At 39.5% G+C, this 26532-nt stretch overlaps 1 protein-coding gene across 2 annotated transcripts in view; it reads right to left on the reverse strand.

The window, feature by feature from the left end:
- Positions 1–26532, reverse strand: part of LOC136857493 (uncharacterized) — a 316431-nt gene that overhangs the window by 144088 nt on the left and 145811 nt on the right. For both annotated transcript variants that reach the window (XM_067136190.2, XM_067136191.2), the window contains exons 5-6: positions 1717–1904; positions 311–513 (exon numbers count right to left, since the gene is read on the reverse strand). In XM_067136190.2, the coding sequence (XP_066992291.2) occupies positions 311–513; positions 1717–1904 (391 nt within the window). The remainder of the gene's footprint in view (positions 1–310; positions 514–1716; positions 1905–26532) is intronic.

Raw genomic sequence — 26532 nt, forward strand, 5'->3', positions numbered from 1 at the left:
GGAATGATCTACATTTCTAACAGGGTCTATTTACTATCGAGTGACAGTTGTTATTGTTCTGAAGACGAGCCCCGTTGCAGGTACAAACTTATGACCTAATGTTCTCAAAATTATATATTATAATGTGGTTGTCAGCGTCTCCTTTGTTGAATGGCTCCGGGTTCATTACACTACCAACCACCATATAAAGGCAGAATGCATACCTCCACCAAGTACCAACCCCAATTAAATGGGAAAAGGGCCAGGAAGAAATTTAGTGGACAGTAATTTCATTTTAAGGACCCAGGTAACAGAACAGCAGCATACTCACAACTGTCATTGAGCAGGTTGATGCAGCTGGCCGGTGGCAGGAATGACTCCCTGGTAACAATAATGTTGACGAGTTCACTCAAGTCACAATGTTTCCTTTTGTACTTCCTTCGTATTGCCTTCAGCAACTTACCAAACAAAATACTTATAGAAGACTTAATGCCTTTCTTGGAGCTATTTTCTAGTATTTCCTGTGCGTATGTCCTAAAACATTAAGGTAGATGTCACACTCAACAAAATGATGCAGATGTAGATCAATCACAAAACATTTTTAATTGCTACTACTAGGAGAGAGAAAGTTAGCAGGTTTATTTATATATGGCGACTAATCTCATGAACAAATCAACCGATTTCAGTAATTTTTCTCTCAAATGGAAAGCTTAAGATATAAAAGTTAATTAACACAAAGGGAAGGGCAAGCGGAGGGAACTGGACAACAGTGACAGAAAGAAGTGGTAGGTGGAGAGGCTTATGTACCAAGCAGACGCAGCCTGCTCCAGATGATGGGAACAACTAAACTATGTCAAATGAGTAGTGGACAACTAAATCTGGTTTTTTAAAAAAAAGAGAGTTTCATTGCACCCCTTTTGGATGCTAAATTGGTAATATCAAAATTATATTTACAATTTTTACATAGTTACACCCCAGGGTCAAACCCCTGAACAATAAATTAAAATCTCGTATCTGACAAAGTTCTTATTTGAGAGCTGTTCGACTTTAGTTTAATATACTCCCCTAACAGTCACCTGGACAATCATAACTATATGGTATTCTATGCATGCACCTCAATATGAAAAATCCCAATAATAATGGGATTAGAACCAATGGAAAAGAAAATCCATGTCCAAATTGATTAGAAAACCTTCCTAACTAACAATTACACTCCAAAATATATCAGCATATAACAATGACAAAGCAAACATGGTTATTAACCCCACTGCACTGAGGGAGTCAATTACGCATCTTTTCTGTCCATCCACCACTTCTCCTCTCTCACTCTAGTCCACTTCACTCTTCATTACACCTTTCAGCCATCTGTCCCTCAGCCTTCCTCTAGGTCTCCTTCCCTTCAACACCATTTCTAATATCTTTCTTGGTATCTTTTCTTCTCCAATTCTCTTAACATGTCCATACCACTGCAGCCTTGATTTTTCTACCTTTTCCTGTAGGAGTACCTCATTTACCATTTCCCAAACTCTCTCATTTCTTACTCTGTCCATTTTTGTTAAACCTACTCGAAGCATTTGAAACTTCATTTACATAATATATAGTGTTCAAAATCTTAAGGCAATATCAAGTCGATGCCTTGAAACTTTTGATCATGGCTAAATGAGACTCTTTGGCCTTCAAGACAACAATGACCACCACTACCAACTTACTGACCTCTTACTTAACTTAGCAGCTCACCTAAGCTCCACGTCAGGCAAATCTCTCACCCAGACGTAGCCACCCAGCAAATGGAGTTTGAGAGCCTGCCAACTGTCCATCAGCTCTGCGAGGTCAGATGAATCCTTTCCACCTTCCTCTGAACGGGTTGACTTCTCGTTCACTATCCAGTCAGAAGCTGTCTCAGCTTCACATTTCCAATAGTGTTCCTACACAAACAAGACATCGTACAAATGAAATTGCGCTACGGTTCGTTCTGTGTTGTCTACTCTAACTGAGCGTTACACACATTTATCCAGAATGTGTCTACTCCCGTGAGAGCAAAATAATTTTAAATTACATGCTTTTGTGTTGGTATGTTGTAGATTATCTTTGTAATATTAGCCAATAGATGTCAGGAGCGAATACGCAGGGCCCTTAATTAGGCTTAACACAGGAATTTGGAATGATAAAGAAGAAAGGTTTTTGCTGCTAAGCGTGATTTTCATGGTAATGTTCTTTTCAGAAGTTTGTTGACATTGCGAATGTTTGTGTTTTAGCTATTGCAGATATTATAGCCTGAAAAGGAATTCAAAATGAGTCTGAAATACAATCATTATTACTAGATAAGTGTTGTTGATTACTCAAAAATGAGCAATAATGGGTGAAAATGTGTAAAAAGTGAAAATGATGCAAGTGAGTTGAGAACAACATAAGTGATAGGTCAGGTGTTACTGGTGGAATTAATTATCAGAATTTGACAGAAAGTCAAGAATAGCGATGAGGTCACAAATCAGAATCCAGGACTGTAAAATATAGTGTTTTGTGTGCAGGAAAACAGGCACTGGAGTATTTTCATTATTACGTACTGTAAGTTATGTAATCCGGACCTTGATGATCATCCTCACTGGAGGATATATCTTACTACTACTCCAGAATAAATGGGTGCCTGCAATCTATTTGGATGAATTATTTATGTCAAACTACTTATATTTTTGGAGAGTTTGTGTTTGTCAGCAATAAAAATAAAATCACGAAAAGTAATTATTCGTACAACCAAAATGTTTGACGAGGGTTGGGCTTTTCAATCAGTCAACAGGCGAGTGGTCACATCAACTAAATTATAGTGTATATCGCTCCAGCATTACAATCACAGCTAACAGAAGGAATAGACGATCTGAATTCTTAAGATGATGTCTACCTAGAACAATGATTTTATTCTTCTTCTCCTTAGTCCTAATTTCTTGGGGTAAACACACCCAACCCCCCTTCATGATGAGGGTCTACTAATGTCATTCTACGCCATCTCTCCACTGACCACTCTCCTCACCTCTCCTTCCTCCCAAGTCTTTCCTGCCAAAACTTTGCAACATTTCCAAAACACTACTCTTTTGCCAGAAATCACCCAGAACAAATCAACCCACTCCTTTTGGATCTTTTTCCAGTTCGTGAATCAAGTAATCCTGGAGTGGGTCCCATACATTGGAACTATACTAGTTGGAGACTATACACCCTCTCTTCTACATCCTTACTACAACCCCAAAATACCTTCATAACCATATTCCTATTTATGTGATTACCCCAATGAAGATCTTTCTTTATATTAACACGTAGGTACTTACAGTGATCCCCAAAAGGAACTGTCACCCCATCAACGCGATAATTAAAACTGAGAGGACTTTTCCTACTTGTGAAATTCACGACCTGACTAAACCCCATTTATTGCAATACCATTGCGTACTGTCCATCTCACAACATAATCGAGGTCATTTTGCAGTTACTCACAAACTTGTAAATTATTTATTACTCTGTACAGAATAACATCATCCGCAAAAAGACTTATCACTGATTCCAGTTCTTTACTCATATAATTTATATACAATAAAACCTTGTTAAGACGTTTCTACAGGGGACAACAAAAATCAACATGTTAAGCTAGAAAACGTACTACTGAATGCACGAATAAAAATTATCCAACAGGGATATGGAAACACTAGATACGATTTTTTTCACACATGAGGGCATTTTAGGTCATGTATCTGCGGGTACAGTGAGAACTATATCTTCCATTTCTAAAGATGAGAGGAAAATATTAAAAGGTGTTAAAAACATGACAGAACAAATATGAAAACCTTTTCCGCTGGGGCTTATAAAATAACAAGTGCAGTGAAAGTTGTGAAAACCACCGAACAACAAATATGAAAACATGTGCACAGGGGCCAATAAAAATATCTAAGTGTTATTGCAGATCATTTCTAAAACAAATGTTAGTAGAAGCCTTTTATTTCAGAGCAGTGGGTTTTAACGCATTATTCTCTGCTCACATTCTTTGACAGCGAATTGGAGGTTACACTCGGCCATGTGCAAATGGCAGGAATGACTTTAGCCGCCATTTTGAATCAAAGAAAACTTTGTCCAACTTGAGTGAACGAGACGAAACTCGAAGGTGCGAGTCAAACATTCGCGACCTTTTTAGATGCAGACACCAGTCCACTTCCTGAAAGATTTTAATTTTGTCTTCATTAGTAAGTAATTTCACGACTTTTTCCATATCCATAACAAGGCTATCACAAGACCATGCTAGTCAATTTTACATGATTATGTTCCTAATCCAGACGTAGACTACCGTATCACGTGACAAAACTTCATTGTAGCACTCAACACAAAATAAATTTCTAATTTTTGGATGGAATGCGAAATACAAGCACAAATAGGCTCACTTTTTCCGTAATCACTCAACTGTGGCGACTGCTCTAACCCGAGTTGTAAACCACATTTCTTTCACAAGGGATGACAAATATCATTTTCATGGCTAGGAAAAATGTGATTGTACTCATACTGGTAGTAAACGGTAAGTGAAAACTTGTGATGCGATACGTATGTTTATGTGTTTCTAATTCAGATATAGGCTACCTTATCACGCAATATATTCGCTACACTTCACTGTTCAAAATCAATGAAGGTTTTTATTAAACCACCTGTTCAATACTTTACATCCACTTATAAGTGGTTACATAAACATAATAATAATTATTCGGGACATGTTTCGCCCCTAATATAGAGCATCTTCAGCCTAAAACGAATCAAACTCAAATCTTTAGAAAGCCGATACAATCATCTACAACTATAAACAATTTCTCATTACACCCGAATTCACAAAAACAGGCAACTTTCCACAGTCTAACATACAGAGCACTTAGATTCATCTATCTCCCAAAAATTTGAAGACAGAGTTAAATTATATTAGGAATCTTGCTAAACTGAATGGTTTCAAAGTAGAAATGATCAATCGACTGATCAATAAAATTAAGAACAGGTTATTTAAGAATCTGATACCAGTCAAAACCAAAAAGACTGAGTTTGCTACATTCACTTATAACAATCCAGCTATTCACCAGATTGCTAACGTATTCTAAAAACATAATTTTAATATAGCATTTAGTACTAACACTAACCAATCTATATTCTTTAATCATAATAAAGTTAATGACAAAAATCGTTATTTGGGATTGGGAGTATATAGACTTAAATGTTCGCAGTGCAATTTTTCATATGTTGGACAAACTGGGAGAAGCTTTATGACGAGATACATGAAACATGTTAACGCAGAAAAACATAGAAAATACTCAGCGACGAGTTTGCATATGAGGGAGACTGGTCACCGATTTGAATCCATAGAGAAAGATCTAGCAATAATTAGAAACATAGAAAAAGGAAGAATGTTAAAGAAACTAGAAAGGTTATATATCTATTTAGACCAGATGTATCATAAGGATCAGAATCATAATGACATCACGGACATTAAAAGCATGTTACATGAATTAATGCCTAAATTATTAAATACGGTTAGTACAGATAAAGTTAGGATTCCTAATATATTTAATCCTTCATACTCTAAAGCTCCACCCATACCTTCGGATAATAGGCCTACTTCCATCAAATTTGGTAACTCCGCCCCTTCGTCAGCCTTGACACAGTTAACTCCACCCATCCTCTCCTCCCTTCCACATTCCCCGATCCCTTCCCCGCCGAGTTCACGACCGCCTCTGCAGCACAGATACAATACGAGAGACAGAGCCAACAGAATAGCGGTTACTAACACAACGGAAGATAACAAGTAACAACTTACAACAAACACGTAAGTCCTCATCTATTCTAAGCAACGTAAAAGGATTTTCTCCTTGTGTTTCCATTTTTAAGACTTTCTTTCCTTCTCATACAGTGAACATTTTTCCAGAATCTACTGGTATCTCTCAGTGAAGGTTTCCGACAATATTATCTGTATAAAGGATCACATCTTCTACGATAATCAACTGATGCTTCAGTTTCAACATTACTTATATCTATCTACCGTCTGAATGTTTTACTACCTTCACGTTTACGACTTTAACAGCGGCCTTGAACATGTTGTGTGCATGACATACTTTTTGTGCTTGTGTTAACGCCTTTATTTTGTTGGCAATATATGCAATCTCACATTAGGTGAAATGACAAACAATTTTTGTTGAACTATTTTAATTAGAACTACGTAATTTTATTGGAGGAAGTTTTAATCTCGGACAAAGTTTTAGTATGATCATTGACAGTGCTCCATTAACATGTTTCATTAATGTATCAATGTATTATTCACGTTATATGTACCAAGTTTTAGTAATTAGGCTACAAGGCTAATCTTTTAGCTTCTCTTTTAACCCTCTGGCTCTCAGCCTATATGCAGGGGTTTGCTCGAAGACACTCAGACTAATTTTTGTGATTTTCCAAAGTAAATTACAAAAATTCAACACGTAAACAGTTTAACACACATTAAAATAAAATAAATCACACTAATACAGGAAACTATGAGCATTTCAGAAATGAATATACCTAGGAAGTATTGTTATTGGTAAAGCCCAAAAAATGTATTAAATTTCAAAAATAAATTTAAAAAAATAAATTATGGTTTTCAATGACAGAAAAATCAGACATTATTGCATCTTCCTCCTTTACCCTTAGGCGTGAAAGAAAGAACATTTAATTCTGAATAATTTGATATCAATATGGTGTGTGTGCTGCAATTCCTCATGAAGCATGGCACAAAGTTATTCAGTGTACATGTAATGGTCATCGATGTCAGGTCCTCGCGGTCCGAAGCACGGTGAGCAGTTACGACCGTGTCACTTCCCACATAACGGGAATCACTTTCGGCAAAGGAAGGTCATTATTACTGTCTAAATCATCTGAAAATTCAAGGATATCGGCCTCATTCAGCCTTGAATATGGCCTAGCCATTACGATAAAAAGATGACGCAAGCACGTGCAACAACGGTTATGAAAAGGAGTAAAATTGTAGTTTACGAAGTACTTCGAACGCACGATATACGAAAGGAACGAAATAAACTATAAACGAAACTCATAGCAAGATCAACTTCTTGCATTCATAAGCCAACCAAAACAGATCCACGTAATAACTTCAAATAACCACAACATAAACATTCACGGTCAACAGATTTCATTTGTCGAAAATAAAAATATTTCATAAGGCTGATGGATATATCTGTTGAGTAAAACGCAAATTCAACTCTTTAAGGTACCGTCACGATCAACAGCAACGCAAATGACCAAAATCCGTAAATAGGACAAAGCTGATGTATCGGCGCCATGAGCTTTCTCGCCATAACCTCTCGCGCCGATAGATCGGTGCGCTGAGTGCGAAAGGGTTAATATTATGTGTACTTTTGAAGATTATATTTTAGGCTGAAGAAGCCCTAAATTACGGGCGAAACATGTCCCGAATAAGTGTTATTATGTTTATGTAAACACTTATAAGTAGATGTAAAGTATTGAAGAGGTGGTTTAATAAACACCTTTATTGTTTTTTAACTATAAAAATTTTCAATATGGATCAATTATGAGGTTTATAACTCTTCAACTCAACACAAAATAAATTTCTAACTTCTGAACGGTATCAGTAGCGGTGACAAAGGGGTGCAAGGGGGGGGGGAGCAGTCGCCCACAACTTCGTGGAGAAAACATTGCACTTTATTCCATTTTAGCCAGCTGAAACTAGGAATTATTGGAAATATTTTTAAAAAATGTACGAGCCCCGTTATCTTATCAGCTAGCTCTTTAATTTATTTTCTTTAATTATTAGCGGAAATACGTACAAAATTTTGCTTGTCGCGATTTGCATAGTGCCTCATTAAGTAGTGGAGACGTAGCATGTGCTATGAAAAAGGGCATGTCTTTTTGAGGTATGATTAACCGATTGTCGAGCACATTCATGCGTCTGGCAGTCTCTTCATTGTCTGTTAGTTTCTTTGTGTGTAGCCAAATACTAAAAGGTTTTTAATTGCATAATCATGCCGTACTTCTATTTAATTGTAATACATATTGAACCCATGACCTTTGTGCCCTAAGAACATTATGCATAAATCGACAATCATTTAAAAGTTGGATTCTTGATAGCATGGATTTGACACGTGACGAGGGGGTGATTACCTTCGGTCCCATGCTCTGGGGTACGTGAAGTCAGCCACACGGGTCAACGGCGGAAGAATCTCAAGTCATTTTTGTGAACTATTTCAAAGCGCGTGTACATGGCGTGACCAAGCCAAGTCAAAAAAAATATAGTGCCTATCAAAGGGGGTCAATCATCTCACAAATCGAACCCGTAAAAGTTTTAAATGTCCATGAACACTACCGCCAGAAATGTAGCAAGCATGTAGTCACTTTCAAAACTCTTGAAATTACAGTTTAGGTAAGTCAGAAAATTTATAGAAATTTTCTTGGCGGCAAAGGGAGAGATCCGAAGAGAGGGGGTAACTGCTATAAATATGAAGGGACGCCATGACGAAGTCTCCTTCTGCGGCATTTGTGATACAAAGCGGACGAAAAATTGTTGAGCTGCTCTGCGAAATCAAACAACGAAAGTAGACTGAGTTCAACTGCAGATTTTAGCCATTGCGGCTAGGTCTTGACTCCGTGAGGAGATAGTTTTCTTGAGTGAAATAATTGTACCAGATAGGACGGTCAAAGTACTGAATAAATTCTAATGTGATTAAGTAATTCGTGTGCGGAAATAATTATAATCCATCGTGTGCACTCAGCAAACAAGTGAAGGGTATTTTCTTTTTCTTAATGCTTTATTCCAGGAAACCTGAAGAAACATAATGGTTTGTAAAGCCATGAATGTAAAAATGGCTAAATAAAATGCCAGGGTCGCAGGTGAGCCCTATGACGAACACTGGCGTGACTACATAAGGTAGGTGACTTTCCATCTTACTACCTCTTATATCTGGTCTCATGATCTCTAAAAGTGTATTTGAATGGGGATATACGACGCAGAGGTCACCCCTACTAAGTTTTGTAAATGTGAGAATACGACTAAAAGAGTCATTTGTTTTATTTCCCACTTGGATAAATTTTTGAAGTCTTGCGAGTGCCGTATAATGTTGTAAAAAGTTATTGAATAGGGTTCCGAAGTGATATCACGTCCAATGTAGATCGTCATCCGTGTGAAGTGTACTGCCTATATTTTTTGATGTCAAATTAAGATGTTCATTCGACGTAAAGTTTTTCTGTCTGCAATTTGACGTTAATAATAATAATCCATGGTCACTCATTTTCAATCGAGTGGAAGCGCGCTGTCGGGTGAGAACCTAGGGTGATGAATTTGGTCACGGAGAGAAACGTTTTTCTGGGCTCATTTTAAACTGTGTCTGACTGACAATAAAAGATCTAGTAGAATGTTTCAGTCATTTTGTTCGTAAAAATCAAGTTATTAAATACGATCTCATTTATGCGAAGTTATTCATGAGTAATGCATTGTGCCATATTAGACGTCGAGATTTCTAGTGAGGATTTTATTCCAGTTCTTTGTCGATGATAACTGTGGAGCTGGGAAACAGAGGTTAGTTTTGTTGATATGAGATTTGTGAATCAGGTTGGACCTGTCATTGAAGCCGGGACACGGAAGCCCGAGGAATGTTTTATATGAGTTGAGATGAGATGTGCGAATCAGGTTAGAGTCCTGTCATTGAAGCCGGGACACGATAGCCCGATGTATATTTTATAATGTTGGGAATGGAAAGAAATTCATAGAAATCCAAAGCGGTATTAATTGGCGACGCGTATAATTAGTGTGGGCATCTTGAAGCTTAATCTGTGCATTTTGTTGGTTAGAATATCGTATTTGTTTAATTTTGTCGGCAGAGTTTAGAGAGAGCATTTTGAGAAGCCAGTCAACTGTGAATAAACCAGGTGTTTCATGTAACTGCCAAGCGAACTTGGGGGGCGAGAGGCCTCAGCTGTGATAACGGGACAGGAGTGGAATTGAGATTGTACTGTATTCTCGGCCGAGGAAAACGTTAAAATGCTGGATTTTAGTTGAAATTCATAGCCGGTAATGATCTGAGTATTGTGAAATACTGTAATTGGGGACGTAATGAACATTTGAAATCACGAACTTCGAGTATAAGGAACAGAGTAACCAAAGTCAGGGTTGTCCAAAATATAGAGCGATGGTTGTGATGATCGGTTTGTCTGTGAGGGGTGTGCAAAATTCATAAATGGTAATGACGAGATATGACATCGTAATTATATGACGAGTTGTTTGGTTTGTACGTAGATTATTAGGATATCCAAGTGTTAATAACAGTTAGGACTAGATTAGATTTTGAAAGTGTGAGATCACGAGACAAGATATATAACTGGACATGAATTATGTAACAATTCTTTTCCAGCCAGACAAACATCACAATATTGAATTCACATCACAGCTGCGTAGAAATTTGTGAAGAAACCAGGGTCCGCGGAGATAAAATTTGTTGTTCGTTAACATTTCGCTAAATCATTTAAATTTATTTAATTATTAAATTCAGTGAAACCGCATTTTGAAATAACTTTAATCAAGCGAATAACTTGGAGATGCATTCTGGAAATTTTAGTTTGTTTTTCTGGGGGGAATATTAAAATATAAAGTAACGTTTAAGGGGACATATCCGAAGGAAATGGATTTTACTGCCACAAAGTATGTGAGCATTGCTATTGTTGAAATTACTGAACTTTGATTGATTGAGCAGTGAATGTGCTGGGGATAGTAAAGTGGAAACTTTGGTCATCAACCGATGTAACTTAATTGTGTTTAGCCTTCAGCCTAGAAACTTGGATGGTCAGGGGGTCATCAACCTCAGTGACTTAGATTAGGGCCATATGCCATTGTAGCATCATTTCCTTGCGGTCATCATCCACAATGACTTTAAAGTAACTTAGAAGATTAGATGTCGGTCCATGACATAGACGCAGGTCACATCGATTCAATTAAGGGTCCATGCCGTAGAACCACTGTGTGGCACACACCAATTGGACTGCCTTAATTATACCCAGAGTCCAGAGTTCGTGTTACGAGGGCTGGACCATAACGAATCACTATGATGGTACATGTGGTCTCACATGGAAGCCGAATTTAAGGATTTCCATACTTTCCTTTCTTAAATGATTAATGGTTTCTAGTAAGAATTCCCATCAGGCAGTTACGTTAAAGTCTCACACCAGTGTTCTGACCATTATGTTAAAATGATTGTGGTGTCCAGTGGACACAGTTGACTTCTATGATACCATTGACGTATCAGATTGCTTCATAATTTTCCTGAATAAATAGGAATCTTTTAAATAGCTCTTTCATTCCAGTAGATAGATTAGAATTACTGAACCCTACCTTTACCTCAGCAAGTGACGAAGAACCCGATACGACCCAAGAGACAGATCTCATGAACTTTGCGGATAGGTAAGGAAGGTAGGTATCCCTCAATATGGACCTAAAGGGTTCAATATGTATATTGTTCCTTTGGTGAAAGTTTTATTCTGTAGTCTAGTATTGAATCAACATCTCAAAATTTGTTATTACCGCACTTAAATTGGTAAAACCTTTACCTCTCTGTGGAAATTCGCCCAGAGAGCATATAAAATGTACCACTTTGTAGCTTTTCTTCCAGTTTATATGTATATACTGCGCCAGCTATATCCCACTAACCCGGGTACTTTTTGTTGTCCGTAATTTTGTTCCCCCCACTTTTAATGCCCAATCGCCGCTACTGAATGGAATAGACCAACCGGCAAGGAAAACTGGACATTCCTGAGCCTAACGACTTGCTAACTGAACGTGAAGTTCAGGAATTTAAGGTCTTTTTCCATAATCACGCAACTGTGGGAACAAATCTTACCCGAGTTGAAATTCATGTTTGTTTCACAAGAGATGACAAATAATATTTTCATGGCTAGGAAAAATGTGATCGTACTAAGCGGCAATAGCGAAATTTCGTGACGCGATAAGAGAGTTATTTTCATATAGATTTAATACGATGAGAATCGGGCTTTGAATTTACGACATGCTAAGCGGGAAAACGTGTTAAGAGGAACACACTAACGAGGTTTCACTGTATGTAAGAAAAGATAAATGTCCAATAATACTGCCTTGAGGAATTTCCCTCTTAATTATTACAGGGTCAGATAAAGCTTCGCCTACTCTAATTTTCTTAATTCTATTTTCTAGCACAGGATAGGGTGGTATGGAAAACTGTATCAAACCAGTCTATTGACTGATGACCCAAACAACAACAACTACTACTACTACTACTACTACTACTATCTATACCTACATCTTCCCATGAAATACCTCATCTAAATCATGTAAATAATCGTTGTCACTGCTTAGTATATTTGCAGCCTTCTTCATTCATAATGAATCAATAATTTATTTCAGTACTATGAATAAGCACTTACGTGAATAAAAAATAACATCTGCAGGTGTATAACAGTTGTAGATAAACTAAGTTGAAGCTGAAAGAAAATGGCTACCACTACAACAAAAATAAATCTATAGATCTGTTTGTAATGGCCACACCAGGATGTAAACAAAGCTGAGCATGTCAACACACAGTCAACCGCATTCCTTTGTTCTGGGTAACCTACTAAGTTCTTCAACCAAAAACGGATGGCAGTAGCTCACTAGAGTATGGTACCTGTACGTCTCCACCAAAGAAAGAATTGTGATTTGCTGAGTGTGTAGAACCCCATCAACATCTAGCGCTCGAACGTACAGTGCTGGCCATTGCGTGCGACAACTTCTGACTAAACATATTTGAGCACAAAACCTAACGTGGATGAGGAACAGTTTTTGAGCTGTTCAAAACTAATCGGACGAGTTTACAGGGATATCTTCTGCTGAAGTACGAGAAATTACTTTATTTATTTCGGAATATTAAAAATAACACTTAGGCAAAAGCATAAAATTACGCATGTACAGTACCGGTCAAAAGTTTAGGACCACATAAGGAAATCATGATATGTCACCTAAAACCTAAACTTGTGGCACTAGAGCTCTGCCATTTTTTTACTGAGCTCTTACATCTGATAGAATATATACGCCATGATTGCATTCAATTGGGCCAAGTATTAGAGAAGTTATGATTTTTTTACTATTGGGAGGTCAAACCAAGAAATCACCATTTTCTGAGGTATAATGTATTGTATATTCCAAATGGTTGCAGGTATTGCCACCAATTTTCTTGTGTACACTTAGCAATAGTTCGGGATCATATTGGTATAAATGTACAAATTCCGAAAAAAATGCAGGACTTTTTTCTTTCACGTTTATACGTTTTCAAGCCAGCGCTAAAATGGTTGATTTTCCCTTGTTTTGACACGTTTGGTGTAAGGCTTGCTTGCTACCTACCCGTGCCTAACCTGTCACGCACCGCCGTCTCGATCCTCCTATACTGCCTGCTCTATGCGAGCCTTTTTGCGACTACGCTGCGACAAAATTTCTCCGCTAGATGGCAGACATGGACGCACAATGGTCTAAACCAAGACCGACTACAATATATCAGACCTTAATGTTACTATCGATTGGGAGGAAAATGGCGACTTCGTGGGCGAGCGTTTGAGACATGTAGTTGGTTCATATCTGTGTTTACATTCTGTTAAAGAGTGTTATTTTGATCGAGTTATTGAAGTATAAGGTATATGTTTGGTAAAATAGTAATCTATAACAGTTTATCAGTATGGTGTTTTGTTAGAAATTTATATGATGGTATTTTTGATGTATAATAGTGTTTATATTGTCGTGCTGTAACATAGCACTAAATGGGTCGTTCCTGCTGCGTTCGTGGTTGTAGATCTAATTATACCGTTGCTGAAGCTTTTAAATTCCCTGAAGATAGATCTCTACAGGAGAAATGGATAAGGAATATTCACTGGGAAAATTTGGAAGTCAAAGACCAAACTATCGTAGGCTTTGTGTGTAACCAAAATTTGTGGTTAGGGAAGATCTCTTTCCATCCGATAATGGTGAGCCTATTCGTTTTTGTTTTCTTATTCAGTTGGAGTAATTTCATGTACGTTGACGATAAGTATTAGTTTCTATGTAGAATATAAGTGTGTGAGTGTATTTATATGGGTCACTGGTCACTAGGATCTGGAATTATACGCAGTCATGTGAGAATATGTTAGTTTTGATCGTGTTGTGAACCGGATTTAAATCGAACTATGGCAATGCCTCTCGTACATCTATTCTTAAGTTCTCTAAGGAATAAAACATTAAGAGAGAAGTGGATTAGGAACATACATCGTGAATATTTCTACAAGACAGTAGTGTGCGTATGTCATCTGAGAGTAAGTCTGAGATTAGGGAAGACTATTTTTTCTAATTCTAAACGGTTGACCTATTCGTACTCCTCGAAAAAACAATTAATTTAGATAGTGATAATTGATATGGTGATGTTCCTTCAGTGTCTATGTGCTTCAAAGTGTCGTGTGATTTAGATGCAATTGTATTTTGAAAGAATCTGTGCTTGCCTGCGGGAACATTTGGCTAGATCTTGGTATAGGCTATGACAAAACTTATAGTGTGACAGATGGAGCAATCTGAACACTGTTACATAGAAGAAATAGTGACTTGCAGGGATGGTGGTGGTGGTGATTATTGTTTTAAGAGGAAATACAACTAGGCAACCATCCTCTATATAACACTAATCACAGAGAAAGAATGGAAGGGGTCCGACACTTCGAAAAATGAAGGTATCGGCCGAAGGAAGACAAGGGCCACGAAGGGCATGAAAATGAAAGACTCCCTAGGCATCCATACGTAATACCATCGGGGTCTGAAAAGAACAACAGTTGGCCAAGGGAGGCCGGATATGATAGATGAAAGTGAGGAGCCTGGCACAAGTAAGTGGAAGCAATGCCGGGACTCAGCTATGGGCCCCGTGGTCGCTCCAATGTTCAGAGCCCCTGGGGCCCCTTTTAGTCGCCTCTTACGACAGGCAGGGGATTCAGTGGGAGTTATTCTACCGCCCCCACTCACAGGGGGGATTTGCAGGGATTAGCTTTGTTTGTAACTCAGGGGTTTTATTGTACCAATACCTTCCGATTCATGCTGTGGATATCTGCTATCAAGCAGTCTACACCAAATTGTAGCTCGTCCATGTAGGTTAAAGACATCATTGTTTAGAGTCAAGAGAGTTGTTTTACTCATGTTCTTCAATGGGGAAAATCCTATTATATCTTTAGTGTTTGAACGCTTCATTTCTAAGTTTACCATTATGGTCATATCATATGTCAACACATGATTTAAGAGTTTCCAGTAAGGAAGGCTAAACATCAACGGGTCTGTTCATTGGGCTGGCATAATCATTTCGGGTGTACTTCATTTTCATCGAGTGCTGAACATTAGAAATTGTCCACCACTTGGAAACTAAGACAACACGTTATGTTTCGTAGTTCTTAAGAGAGTGAATAAATTGAGGAATTTCGCATCTTAAATTATTTTTAAACATTCAAAATGATGTTATAAATATCATTTTAACAGTTTTATAGTGTATTTCCATCTATCCAGCGAAGTGTAATCTAAGAGAAAACGTTATTTGACTAAGTGAAATTTCGAAATAATCAGCTTGTTGTTCTCTTTTGCTGTGGGGCTGTCCATCTATTCTAGCAGAATATGCGTGATTCTAGTTGATTATATGTGATGAGTACCTGTTCGCGAAGCGTTTTCATCGGTGCAACAGTGATTTTCCCTATGATGTTACATTTATCATGTTAAATTACCTACCACCGTTTTCAAAATATGTACGTGATCTTTTCTTAATTTCTGGCGGATTGAACCAGATATTGTGTAGCTCTTTCAGTGGTATCAACACAAGTAATTTAATGTAACGCCGGGCTGAGTGGCTCAGGCGGTTGAAGCTCTGGCCTTCTGACCCCAACTTGGCGGGTTTCATCCCGGCTCAGTCCGGTAGTATTTGAAGGTGCTCAAATACGTCAGCCTCGTGTCGGTAAATTTACTGGTAGGTAAAAGAACTCCTTTGGAACTAAATTCCGACATCTCGGAAAATCGTGAGTTGGTTTATCGTCGAATGAAGTTATTGCGTGCTACCCTAACCTTCATCAGTCGGCAGCTACTGCGCCCACGACGTCCACCATCTTGGTTTTGATATTACGGTCCGATATATTGTAGTCGGTCTTGTCTAAACTTATTCTAATGACGACAGCCTACAAAACACTATGCAGTATGGTCATATGTTCACTGAAGCTTGTAAATTACATCAGTAATATTAAATATCGGCAATATTACCTGCACGATGTCGCAGTTTGAAGATTTTCCTGGACGAAGGCTTGGAGTGGTACCGTACTTTTTGTGTTCTTGCCAATGCAATATGAAATAATAGACGTCTTACGAACTTGGCTAGGATATCACTAACATTTTGCTGATGTTCTTTGACCTCACACTGTAACAAAACACATTCTGAAAGTTTTTTTTAAATATTTGTTTTACGTCGCACGGATACAAGTGGATCTAATGGCGATGATGGGATAGGAAAGGCCTATGAATGGGAAGGAAGCGGCCGTGGCATTAATTAAGGTACAGCCCAGAATTTGCCTGGTGTGAAAATGGGAAACCACGGAAAACCAACTTCGGGCTTGCCGACCGTGGGGTTCGAAACCACTATCTCCCGGATGCAAGCTCATAGCTGCGCGCTCCTAACCGCACGGCCAACTCGCCCGGTATTCTGAAAGGGAAGACGTCGCAAGTCTTCGTATTACGCTCATACGCTTGAAGGACTTCGACAATAGGGCACATCAGTTTAAACGAACTCCTGGAGATGCTTCACCAGAGCAACAAAACTAGGTTTTGGGTATCAAACTCCTCCTCTGTCCTGATGCATACCGGTAATCAGTTCCATTTAGAGGTGTCGAAGCTCTAGGCAGTGAGATGTTGCTGACACAAATGTCACACTCCATCCTCTCTTCAACAACACGAACCTAGTACCCGCAAGTTAGGATTTGATTTCCTGTTTCTAGTTTGATTGGAATATTATCGTCTGGATATCTGAGGTTGTCCAAAATGTCTAAACATGAAGGCGTTTTGTGATTGTCCGTCACAATTTTTATCACAAGGAATCCACTATCCTCCACGGCTTTAATCACCTTCTGGAAAAAAATCCGCAGCCTTTTTCCAGTCATTCGACCGGGCCAGGAATGGAATGAATGAAGCCCCCATCTAGCAGGGAGGATAGGAATTGTGCCGGCTGGCGAAGCCTGTCGCACCCCTCCGGGGCAATGATTAATGAGTGACAGATGAAGTGAAATGATATTCGAGTGTGTTTTTGGAATTAAATATGACAGGGAAAATCGGAGTATCCGGAGAAAAACCTGTCCCGTCTCCGCTTTGTCCAGCACAAATCTCACATGGAGTGACCGGGATTTGAACCACAGAACCCAGCGGTGAGAGGCCGGCGTCTTCCGCCTGAGCCGCGGAGGCTCCATCAAATTCTGAAATAAGGTGTAAAGGCACAGATGCGAGAGTAATCTGAGGATATCAAATTACTTCCTTCATTAGGTCCTTGCCTAGATAAAGCCGATAGCCGCTTTTCTCTCAATTCTCTTCTAGACGGTATTTCATGGAGTCGTATATTTTCAGGCTGCGAACAACCTTGCCGAGATTGGCAAAATAGTATACAACAGTTGAATATTTCGGGGAAAGAATCTGAAGTTTCAGTTCTACGAAAAATATACCTTGCACGAACGCAAAGAATCAAGTACCAACACCTTAAAATCACTTTTGAAATATTTATAAACATAACATAATTAATTCATTTCACAGTTCTATTCAATATACATCTTGTACGAACGAAAGTGACCAGACACGTTTACTCATTGTACAAAATAACTCAGGTTTTCACACACATTCATGCACCAATAATACAGTGCTACACCCACACTGACAGCGAAGATTGTGCGTCTACTGCTGCACTCTTACGGCGATTTGGAGAACTATTGGTAGTCGCGCCTTCCTGTGTTAAACTAGTGGCATAAGTATAAGAGGATCGAGACGGCGGTGCTGTCACGTCTAGTAGTTCCACTTTCACTCAACAGATGGCATCCAAGCACATATTTCTGGCTTGTGGGATCTGGCCATGAGATTATTTTGTTGTCAGCAGTGCACAGTGACAGGAATTTGTAACTTTTGTTCTGTGTGCAATGGGGGAAAAACGTGTCAGACAGTGTCAAGTGGCAAATTGTAGGCATGTTTAAATGCGGCAAGTCTCACGGAGAGCTAGCAGAAGACTTACATATTAGTAAGACGTGTGTTACGAACACAGTAAGGAAATACCAAAAGCTAGGCGCTGTGAATGACTTGCTGCACAGCGGACGGCCGAGAGCAACAACTCCGCGCCAAGATCGATTTCTAAGGCAAATTGCTGTGCTAGTGTTCCTGCTATTTTGAGGGGTTCACGGACATTACTGGTCATCGTGTGTCCCGTTGAACTGTATCAAGACGTCGCACCAACACAGATAGGTCTTATGGCGACGATGGGACAGGAAAGGGCTAGGAGTGGGAAGGAATTGGCCGTGGCCTTAATTAAGGCACAGCCCCAGCATTTGCCTGGTGTGAAAATGGGAAACCACAGAAAACCATTTTCAGGGCTACCGACAGTGGGGGTCGAACCTACTAACTCCCGAATACTGGATACTGGCCGCACTTAAGCGACTGCAGCTATCGAGCTCAGTAAAGAACAAGGACAAGATTCATATCCTCCAATGAAGAAACCTCTCCTAACTGCGATTTCGAGACGGACTAGAAGAAACTGGCATCGTTCAAACAAAAACTCAGGGTTCGTTGTACATGAACTGAAAAATTCCTACTGGAATGTTTACCCCCAGCAGTGCAAGGAAGGGGTGCTATCATGATATGCGGCTGCATGTCAGCTGCGAGTACCGGTATTCTCCGTTTTCTTGATGGGACTATGGATTTCACGGAGTATATTTCTACACTCCGAGATAATATGCTGCCCTCTGCTAAAAAGTTCCATGGTGATTATTATGTGTACCAGCCACTGATCTCTATACATGGATCGCTGATGGCAGGTCTCCGCTGCAGGAGAAAGTACGCCAAGTTGAACGCGCGGTTCGCCATGTTGGCGTACCCAACCTCGAGCTCTCCTTATGGGGAAGCAATGATAATGTAGTCAATTTTAAGTCGCAATTAATGGCGCATTGGAATAATTAAAAATATAGAGACATGTTCACTCAAAGCATAAGGACATTGGGATCACTGACACGTCATTCCGAGGTCAGTAAATCTCCGGGATAGCAATAAACATGAGTGTATAATAACGGCCGGCAAATATTAACTTAGCTGCTGAATACATGCAATTAGCGATCGGTAACACAATACGAGTGAAAACCAGTTTCTGGAAACATTGCTGTAAATTGTATACATGTATGCCACGAAATTATGCATTCTTAAAATGATGTACCTATAAGCGTAGCTCACTATACAGGCCTAGATTCGACATATCGTAATCGGTGCTTGATAATGAATTTCTGTTTCCTGTTTCCAAGAAATAACGCGCATATTATCAAATTAAAATATCATTGAAGCAAATGTACACATTTATAAAACCAGAAAATATTCAAAACTAGTCAATATATCACATTGCCTGCAGCTTAATGTACTATTACAGACCTCTTTAATTAAATTCAGCTAGCAAAGCGATATTAATAGTCATCATCAGAAATATGTAACACCAGTTAAAAGAGTCCCAAATACCACGAATAGTATATTGGAATAGCCCCAAACACCCACCACACTTTCCCTCCTCCCACCACTCCAGTGTCTGAAACCCATAATTATTACTGATGTAAATAAGGTCTAGAATTCCTCCAGACTTCATTTTCTAAGATTGTTATAAGGTCACATCAATTATTTCATCGAAACCGTCAGTTTAATTATGAGGAAAAAAAAAAAAAAAAGCAAATCTTTACTTGCAGTTAATGTTCAGTAAAATTGAAAACAGTTGGCTGTACATCACTTCTAAGGTGTACAGTTTGTCCATTTCTATCAAAACAGTCTTCCTCTAAGTGATCCGAGCAGAGAACAGCTGTTTTAGAAGGCTCCCAATTCTCCCGCCTGATACTCCTAATCGATGATCTTAGATGTTCGGGTCTCGAGAAAGGAAACCTACAAAAATTAATTGCCATTTTGCTCCCGGAATATGCGAAATAAGATACAATAAACCTAAAACTCAAAACACTACCCTAGGAAGATTCTTATGTACAGTATAAAACTCCCCGAGCCGGGCTGAGTGGTTCAGACGGTTAAGGCGCTGGCCTTCTAACCCCAACTTGGCAGGTTCGATCCTGGCTCAGTCCGGTGGTATTTGAAGGTGCTCACATACGACAGCCTCGTGTCGGTAGATTTACTGACACGTAAAAGAACTCCTGCGGACTAAATTCCGGCACCTCGGCGTCTCCGAAGACCCTAAAAAAGTAGTTAGTGGGACGTAAAGCAAATAACATTATTATTATTAAAACTCCCCGATGAAATGATTTCTCCTTCTGCTGATCGGTTCTGTTTGTACATCCATAAGCTGAATACTGCGGTATGTTAATACCCCGTAGAATGTTTCTTCATTCATATTGCAGATAAACACATACATATTTAAATTTAATCTTGTAATTCACAAGCATACTACAAGGCAACGAACCTAAATTCGTAAAATACACTACTATTTACTTTGCAATAACACAGCACAGAACACTCGTGAAACTACAATCAAGAGGCCTGGCGTCACTGAACTAAGCATAAACAAAGCAAGCGCGCTCCTCGTGGTCTATTGCACCATGCGCTCGCTGCCATCTTACGACGCCAGTCATCTTCTATTCGGCTTACTGCTACCCAAGCTACCAGCCATCCAGGTATAGAGATCAGTGGTACCAGCAGGACAATGCACCATGCCACAAATCGAGCTTAACACTTTCGTGGTTGCCACCTCGAAGCCTGGATCTCAGTCCAACTAAAAACTTATGAAACATTATTGGACTTCGACTCTCTGCCTCCAACCGAAAAATGTGACCGAGCTCCGTCAGAAAATCTCCATGATCTGGAACAAGATAACGAGTGAGGAACGCCAGAAGTTAGTCAGCACCATGCCAGACTGTGTTCGTGAGTGTCTCAAACAGGCTGGAGGACCTACTCATTACTAGGTACCGTATAAAAGCACTTTCATATATACTGAAGTTGTCTTGTAATGAAATTATGTTATGTGTGGTGAAAATAAAATTTGTGTCATTTTATAGAGTAGTCTTAAACTTTTGACCGGTACTGTAGAAAGATTTATGTTAGGACGACTGGCCAAAATGCCCTCAGTACACTCTAACCTACTAGAATGCTAATAAGTCAAATACCTAAATCTTGGAGATTTCCTGCCTGGTATATCACGACTGAACATGTCAACCAGAACTACAGATAATCATATAACATCTATCGGAAGACAAGAAATACATACCTTTGCAGTAATAACAAAAGTAAGAATTCCACGAAAGTATGTTTACCTGCCTCAGTCGTCCTGAAGAGGCTCAATTCCTTCCACATCCGATCTATCCCATTACGGTCATTGTATGATGAATCAAACTGCTGTGATGATAAAAATTTCTTTCATGCAGTTCTAAACTGTGTCCACACGTTGCATTTGGTTTCTCTACCTCTTTTAATTTACTGAGCACTGTCACAGTTTTGCTCTTGCTCCATTTCTTTTACTTTTTTTGCTATATGCTTTACGTCACACCAACACAGATAGGTCTTAAGGCGACGATGGGATAGAAAAAGCCTAGGAAGTGGAAGGAAATGGCCGTGGCCTTAATTAAGGTACAGCCCCAGCATTTGCCTGATGTGAGAATGGGAAACCACGGAAAACCATCTTCAGGGCTGCCGACAGTGGGGCTTGAACCCTTTATCTCCCAATTACTAGATACTGGCCGCACTTAACATTTCTTTTACAATGAATACTGACTGCCAATGCAGGTTTGGGGCTTGTAGGTGCTACACTAACAAGGAAACATCGGCAATGGTTAAGTCTTGTGATACAAATTCTTATAATTTTGTTAAATACCACCTATTATAATTTTAAGAATTTGTATCACAAGTAGATCTTCAATACGGCCAAAACTGAAATTTATAACCTGCAATGGTTAAGTCGCCGGTCGCGATGAAAACTTGGAAAACACATTGAGATACAAGTAAAAATCATGTCAGAATCAATTTTGGGTGCCGACATTCATTAGGGTGTTAACTAAGGGGCCTAAAAGTTGTGACATTTCAAGTTTTGCGCGAACAGCGATGAGTACCTGCTGGCCAATACTTAGCCGGCACACTGTCTGCTTTGTGCCACACCTCTGCACCTACTCCGCTACACACCTTCGCCCCTCCTTCTGGTCCGCCACCGCACGTTTCCCTTCTCATACCTCTCAGCCTTCCTCATATCTCTCCTTTGCAATTTCCACATTGTATTAGTCAGTTTACGTTTTCTGAAATGCTTATGAAAACGTTTAGACCGGACGAGTTGGCCGTGCGGTTAGAGGCGGGCGGCTGTGAGCTTGCATCCGGGAGATAGTGGGTTCGAATGCCACTGTCGGCAGCCCTGAAGATGGTTTTCTGTGGTTTCCCATTTTCACACCAGGCAAATGCTGGGGTTGTACCTTAATTAAGGCCACGGCCGCTTCCTTCCAACTCCTAGGCCTTTCCTATCCCATCGTCATTATAAGACCTATCTGTGTCGGTGCGATGTAAAGCAATTGGCAAAAAATAAAAAAAATAAATAAAAAAATGTTGCCTGTTGTTAAATGTGTTTTGTTTCGGTTATCTTTTCACTATTTTTTGATGTTTCAAATAGACCAAAGATTGTTTTTGTTTACTATCTGTTACTGACGGGGAGTTTGCTCGATGTAATGTATAAGGAGTCATTTATTGTGTTGCCTTGTAATTGTCTGTTGTTGTACTAGTTTGTACAATAGCAATTTAACTTTTTGCATATGTAACTGCCATTATACCCAGAAGACTGTAGTGTGATACTTTTATTATCGGTACTTGTTCAATACATAGACTTTCATCAGCTATAACGCAAAAGTACCAGTAAAGTAAGACTAAAGTTCTGCCTGTGATTACTGTATATCTACTGCATATATAAATGCACATATTTTTTTATTTTTCAAGGCTTTTCTTATTACGTCAAACTTTACTACATTTCATGTCATACTCATATCAAAGTTGCCTATGCATTAAATTGATTTATATTCGACAGCCATTGCTGCAATTGAAATGTGTTGTGTCTGTCGCTATAAAACATAAACAAACAAGCACAAATAAAAACATTCTACCTATAAGCCCATTCCTTATACCAGAGTACGCAATACGGAAAATACCAGTAGTTTCAAACTGGGAGTTAATAATTGTTGTTGTTGTCGTTGTCTGCAATGTTGTTTCGTTATGACACAACTGAAAGCGTACACAAAATGGGTGGGGGGAAGGGGACATAGAAGATCTGGACCTGTAACCAGGTTTTGATATCCCAAGGTACCGAATCTCATTACATTCACTGAGATACTCTATCCGGGCACGCAATGTCTTTTAATACAAAGGTATTTAACACTGTTTAAAGGTGGGAGATTTATTTAGTGGTGGGTGATTTAATTTAATTAATTCCATATGTATGTCCACTCTAAAGGACACTACCAACAGCTTTAAGGCATTTTAGAAGTAAATAATAATTTAAGTGTGGGTAGGACGCGGTACCCCATCCCACATTCGACCACGCCCGGTGGTACTTAACTCAGAGTTGTACCCACGAATGTGACAACTCACCGGAATTAGCAGGAATGAAAATATAACATTTGAATAAAATATGGGTATATTAGTTTAGGTTATTTATTATCATTATGTGTGAAACAGAACGTTTATATAAAGAATTTCAATAATTATAGTACGAAAAGAAGCAAAGTATAGAGCCGGTCCCGTTCAACAGCTAAGCAGCCCGCAAGCGCGGGGAGAAGGGAAACGTGCAGTGGCGAATCAGTTGGAGTGTGGAACTTGAAATGTCGCAACTTTTAGTCCCCTTAGTTAACGCCCTAATGAATGTCGGCACCCAAAATTGATGCTGACATCTTTTTTAAGTGTACCTCAATGTGTTTTCCAAGTTTCATCGCGATCGGCGACTTAACTTGAAGTAGATAAATGTTCATTATGCAGTAAACTAGTAACTATAGCACAACTGAACCACCTCTTTCAAACTTCACAACAGCACCTCATTTCGCAAGAATCACCACGGACGGAACCGATGTTTATTGTCAGGCCTGGAGACTTGAGATTGCAACAACTTACCCTGCATCCCCGCGACTTCTTGTCAGACGACCATAGTACTGTACGTATTCAATAAACATATTTTAATTTTATTTGTACACTCTTCCAAATTCTCTAAAAGTAATAAAATAAAAATTAATACAATTTACCATTTTTCTTAAAGGTCACATACAATCAAGACAGTGCAATGGTTGCTCATCCAATGAACTATGTCTATGTCCATGTGCAAAGACAAGACGCTCTACCAATCTGTTTACATCAGGATTAAATGTGAGTGCACACTGCCACGGACTGCTTCACTGGTTTTCAGAAAGGAAGCAAGAACAATGTTTTCCTCCAACTTTGTGATATTAGGTCATTCAATGTAAAGCGAGTCCTCTTTCACAAGTCCCTCCTATCTCATTTTTCAAGCATTCATTCCTCATTTTGCGAGTCATCTTCACAGTTCTCCTTGTTGATATAAGCCGATGATCATACGGTTTTCACCTTGACACAATCACGACAAAAACTACCACCATCACCAGTTAACACGATTTAACATTATTTCCATGTCGGTGAAGTTTGGCGTTAATTATGGACTAAGCAACAAAAGTCTAAATTCATGAATATCTCTGTTATCACAGCTGGTAAGGTAGAGCTACATAAGACACAAATGACTGGAAATTATATTCTCTACATAGCACCTTTCAATAGGACCACTGATAACAGATATTTGAGAATTAAAATTTAGGCTTCCCCTAAACTACCATTTCACCCAGCATGGATAAAACTTATAGCCTAGAGTGTAGTTCATTTTTCCCCGACTTCACACTGCAACTACCAGTATTCAGTAAATTCTATTCAGCAATTTTCTTGCGATGCGTGTACATAGATCCATACACTGCTGTGCAATACTTAAGGATGAAATAGATAAAGCAAAATAACATATCAACTACTTGGTGGAAATGAATGAATGTGAGGTAACATGCTGCCAGAGGTCTCCCACACATGCAAAGAAACCTGGCATGTGGTAAGTGCAACTACAGTGCCAAATGGGTCTGGCCACACAAAATGAGGCAGTTGAAGGAATGGGAAAAGAAAGTGCGAGTCAATCAGCGAGCTGTTATGGTGCTGTGGTGATGTTATTCATTATAACATAGCCCAGAGACATCTGGATGACTTCACATGGGAAAGAATCATTGGGAAACTGGAAGGAGGACGAAGTGTGTCGAGTGTAGCCCAGGAGAGCATTCCGAAGCACAGGCACTGCTGCCTGAAGGAGAGGAGGAGGTCGACCACGGTCAACTACAGCAGCAGATGACATTGTGCAACAGGCAAGAAGAGAATCACGTCAAACAGCGGGTGCTGTGCGACCACATTTAACAGGACTGCAAGGCACCCAATCTCACGCTCCACAGTGGCATGGCGACTGCAGAGGGGTGGTCTGTTTGCCCTACAACCATTATGTTGTGTTCCATTGACACCCCTGATGGTGCCAAGAGCATAAGGTCTGGACCGACTAGGAGTGGGGTCGTGTGATATTCTCAGATGAGAGCAGATTCAGTCTGAATAGTGATTCTAGGCGCACCCTCATCTTGCGAGAGGTAGGAACACGTAATGCACCCAGGAACATTGTCAAACAACTTATGATAATTTTGGTGGTCCAAGTGTTATGGTGTGGGGAGGCATAATGTTACATGGGCCAGTCAATGTTATTGTTACCTTTTTCTGGGGTGCATTCGGCCCCGACTTCATTTTTATGGATGACAGTGCATGACCGCATCGAACAGCACAGCAGGTAGTGGAGCTCTTGGAACGAGAGGATATTCGCGAATGGACTGGCCTGTCAACTCCCCCAACTTAAATCCCATCGAGCACGTGTGGGACATGTTGGGCAAACATATTGCAGCACGTCCACATGCACCAACAACCATCCAGCAGTTGTCAACCGCACTGGTGGAGGAACGGAAGGCTCTACCACAAGAACTCCTTACCAATCTCATAGCCAGCATGGGAACACATTGCAGAGCATGCATTGCTGTCCATGGTGATCGCGCAACCTTTCAAGAACCATGTCCCTTCATTTGTGATGTCCAGGGGACCATCATGAGTCACAGTGACTTAGGTGTAATTTATTGTCTCTGCATAAAAGTGTCATTTCTGTTTGTCTCATTGCATATTCCTTTCAGTTGCCTACCATACCATAC

This window comes from Anabrus simplex, chromosome 1, assembly GCF_040414725.1.
Source record: "Anabrus simplex isolate iqAnaSimp1 chromosome 1, ASM4041472v1, whole genome shotgun sequence".
Classification (NCBI taxonomy): domain Eukaryota; kingdom Metazoa; phylum Arthropoda; class Insecta; order Orthoptera; family Tettigoniidae; genus Anabrus; species Anabrus simplex.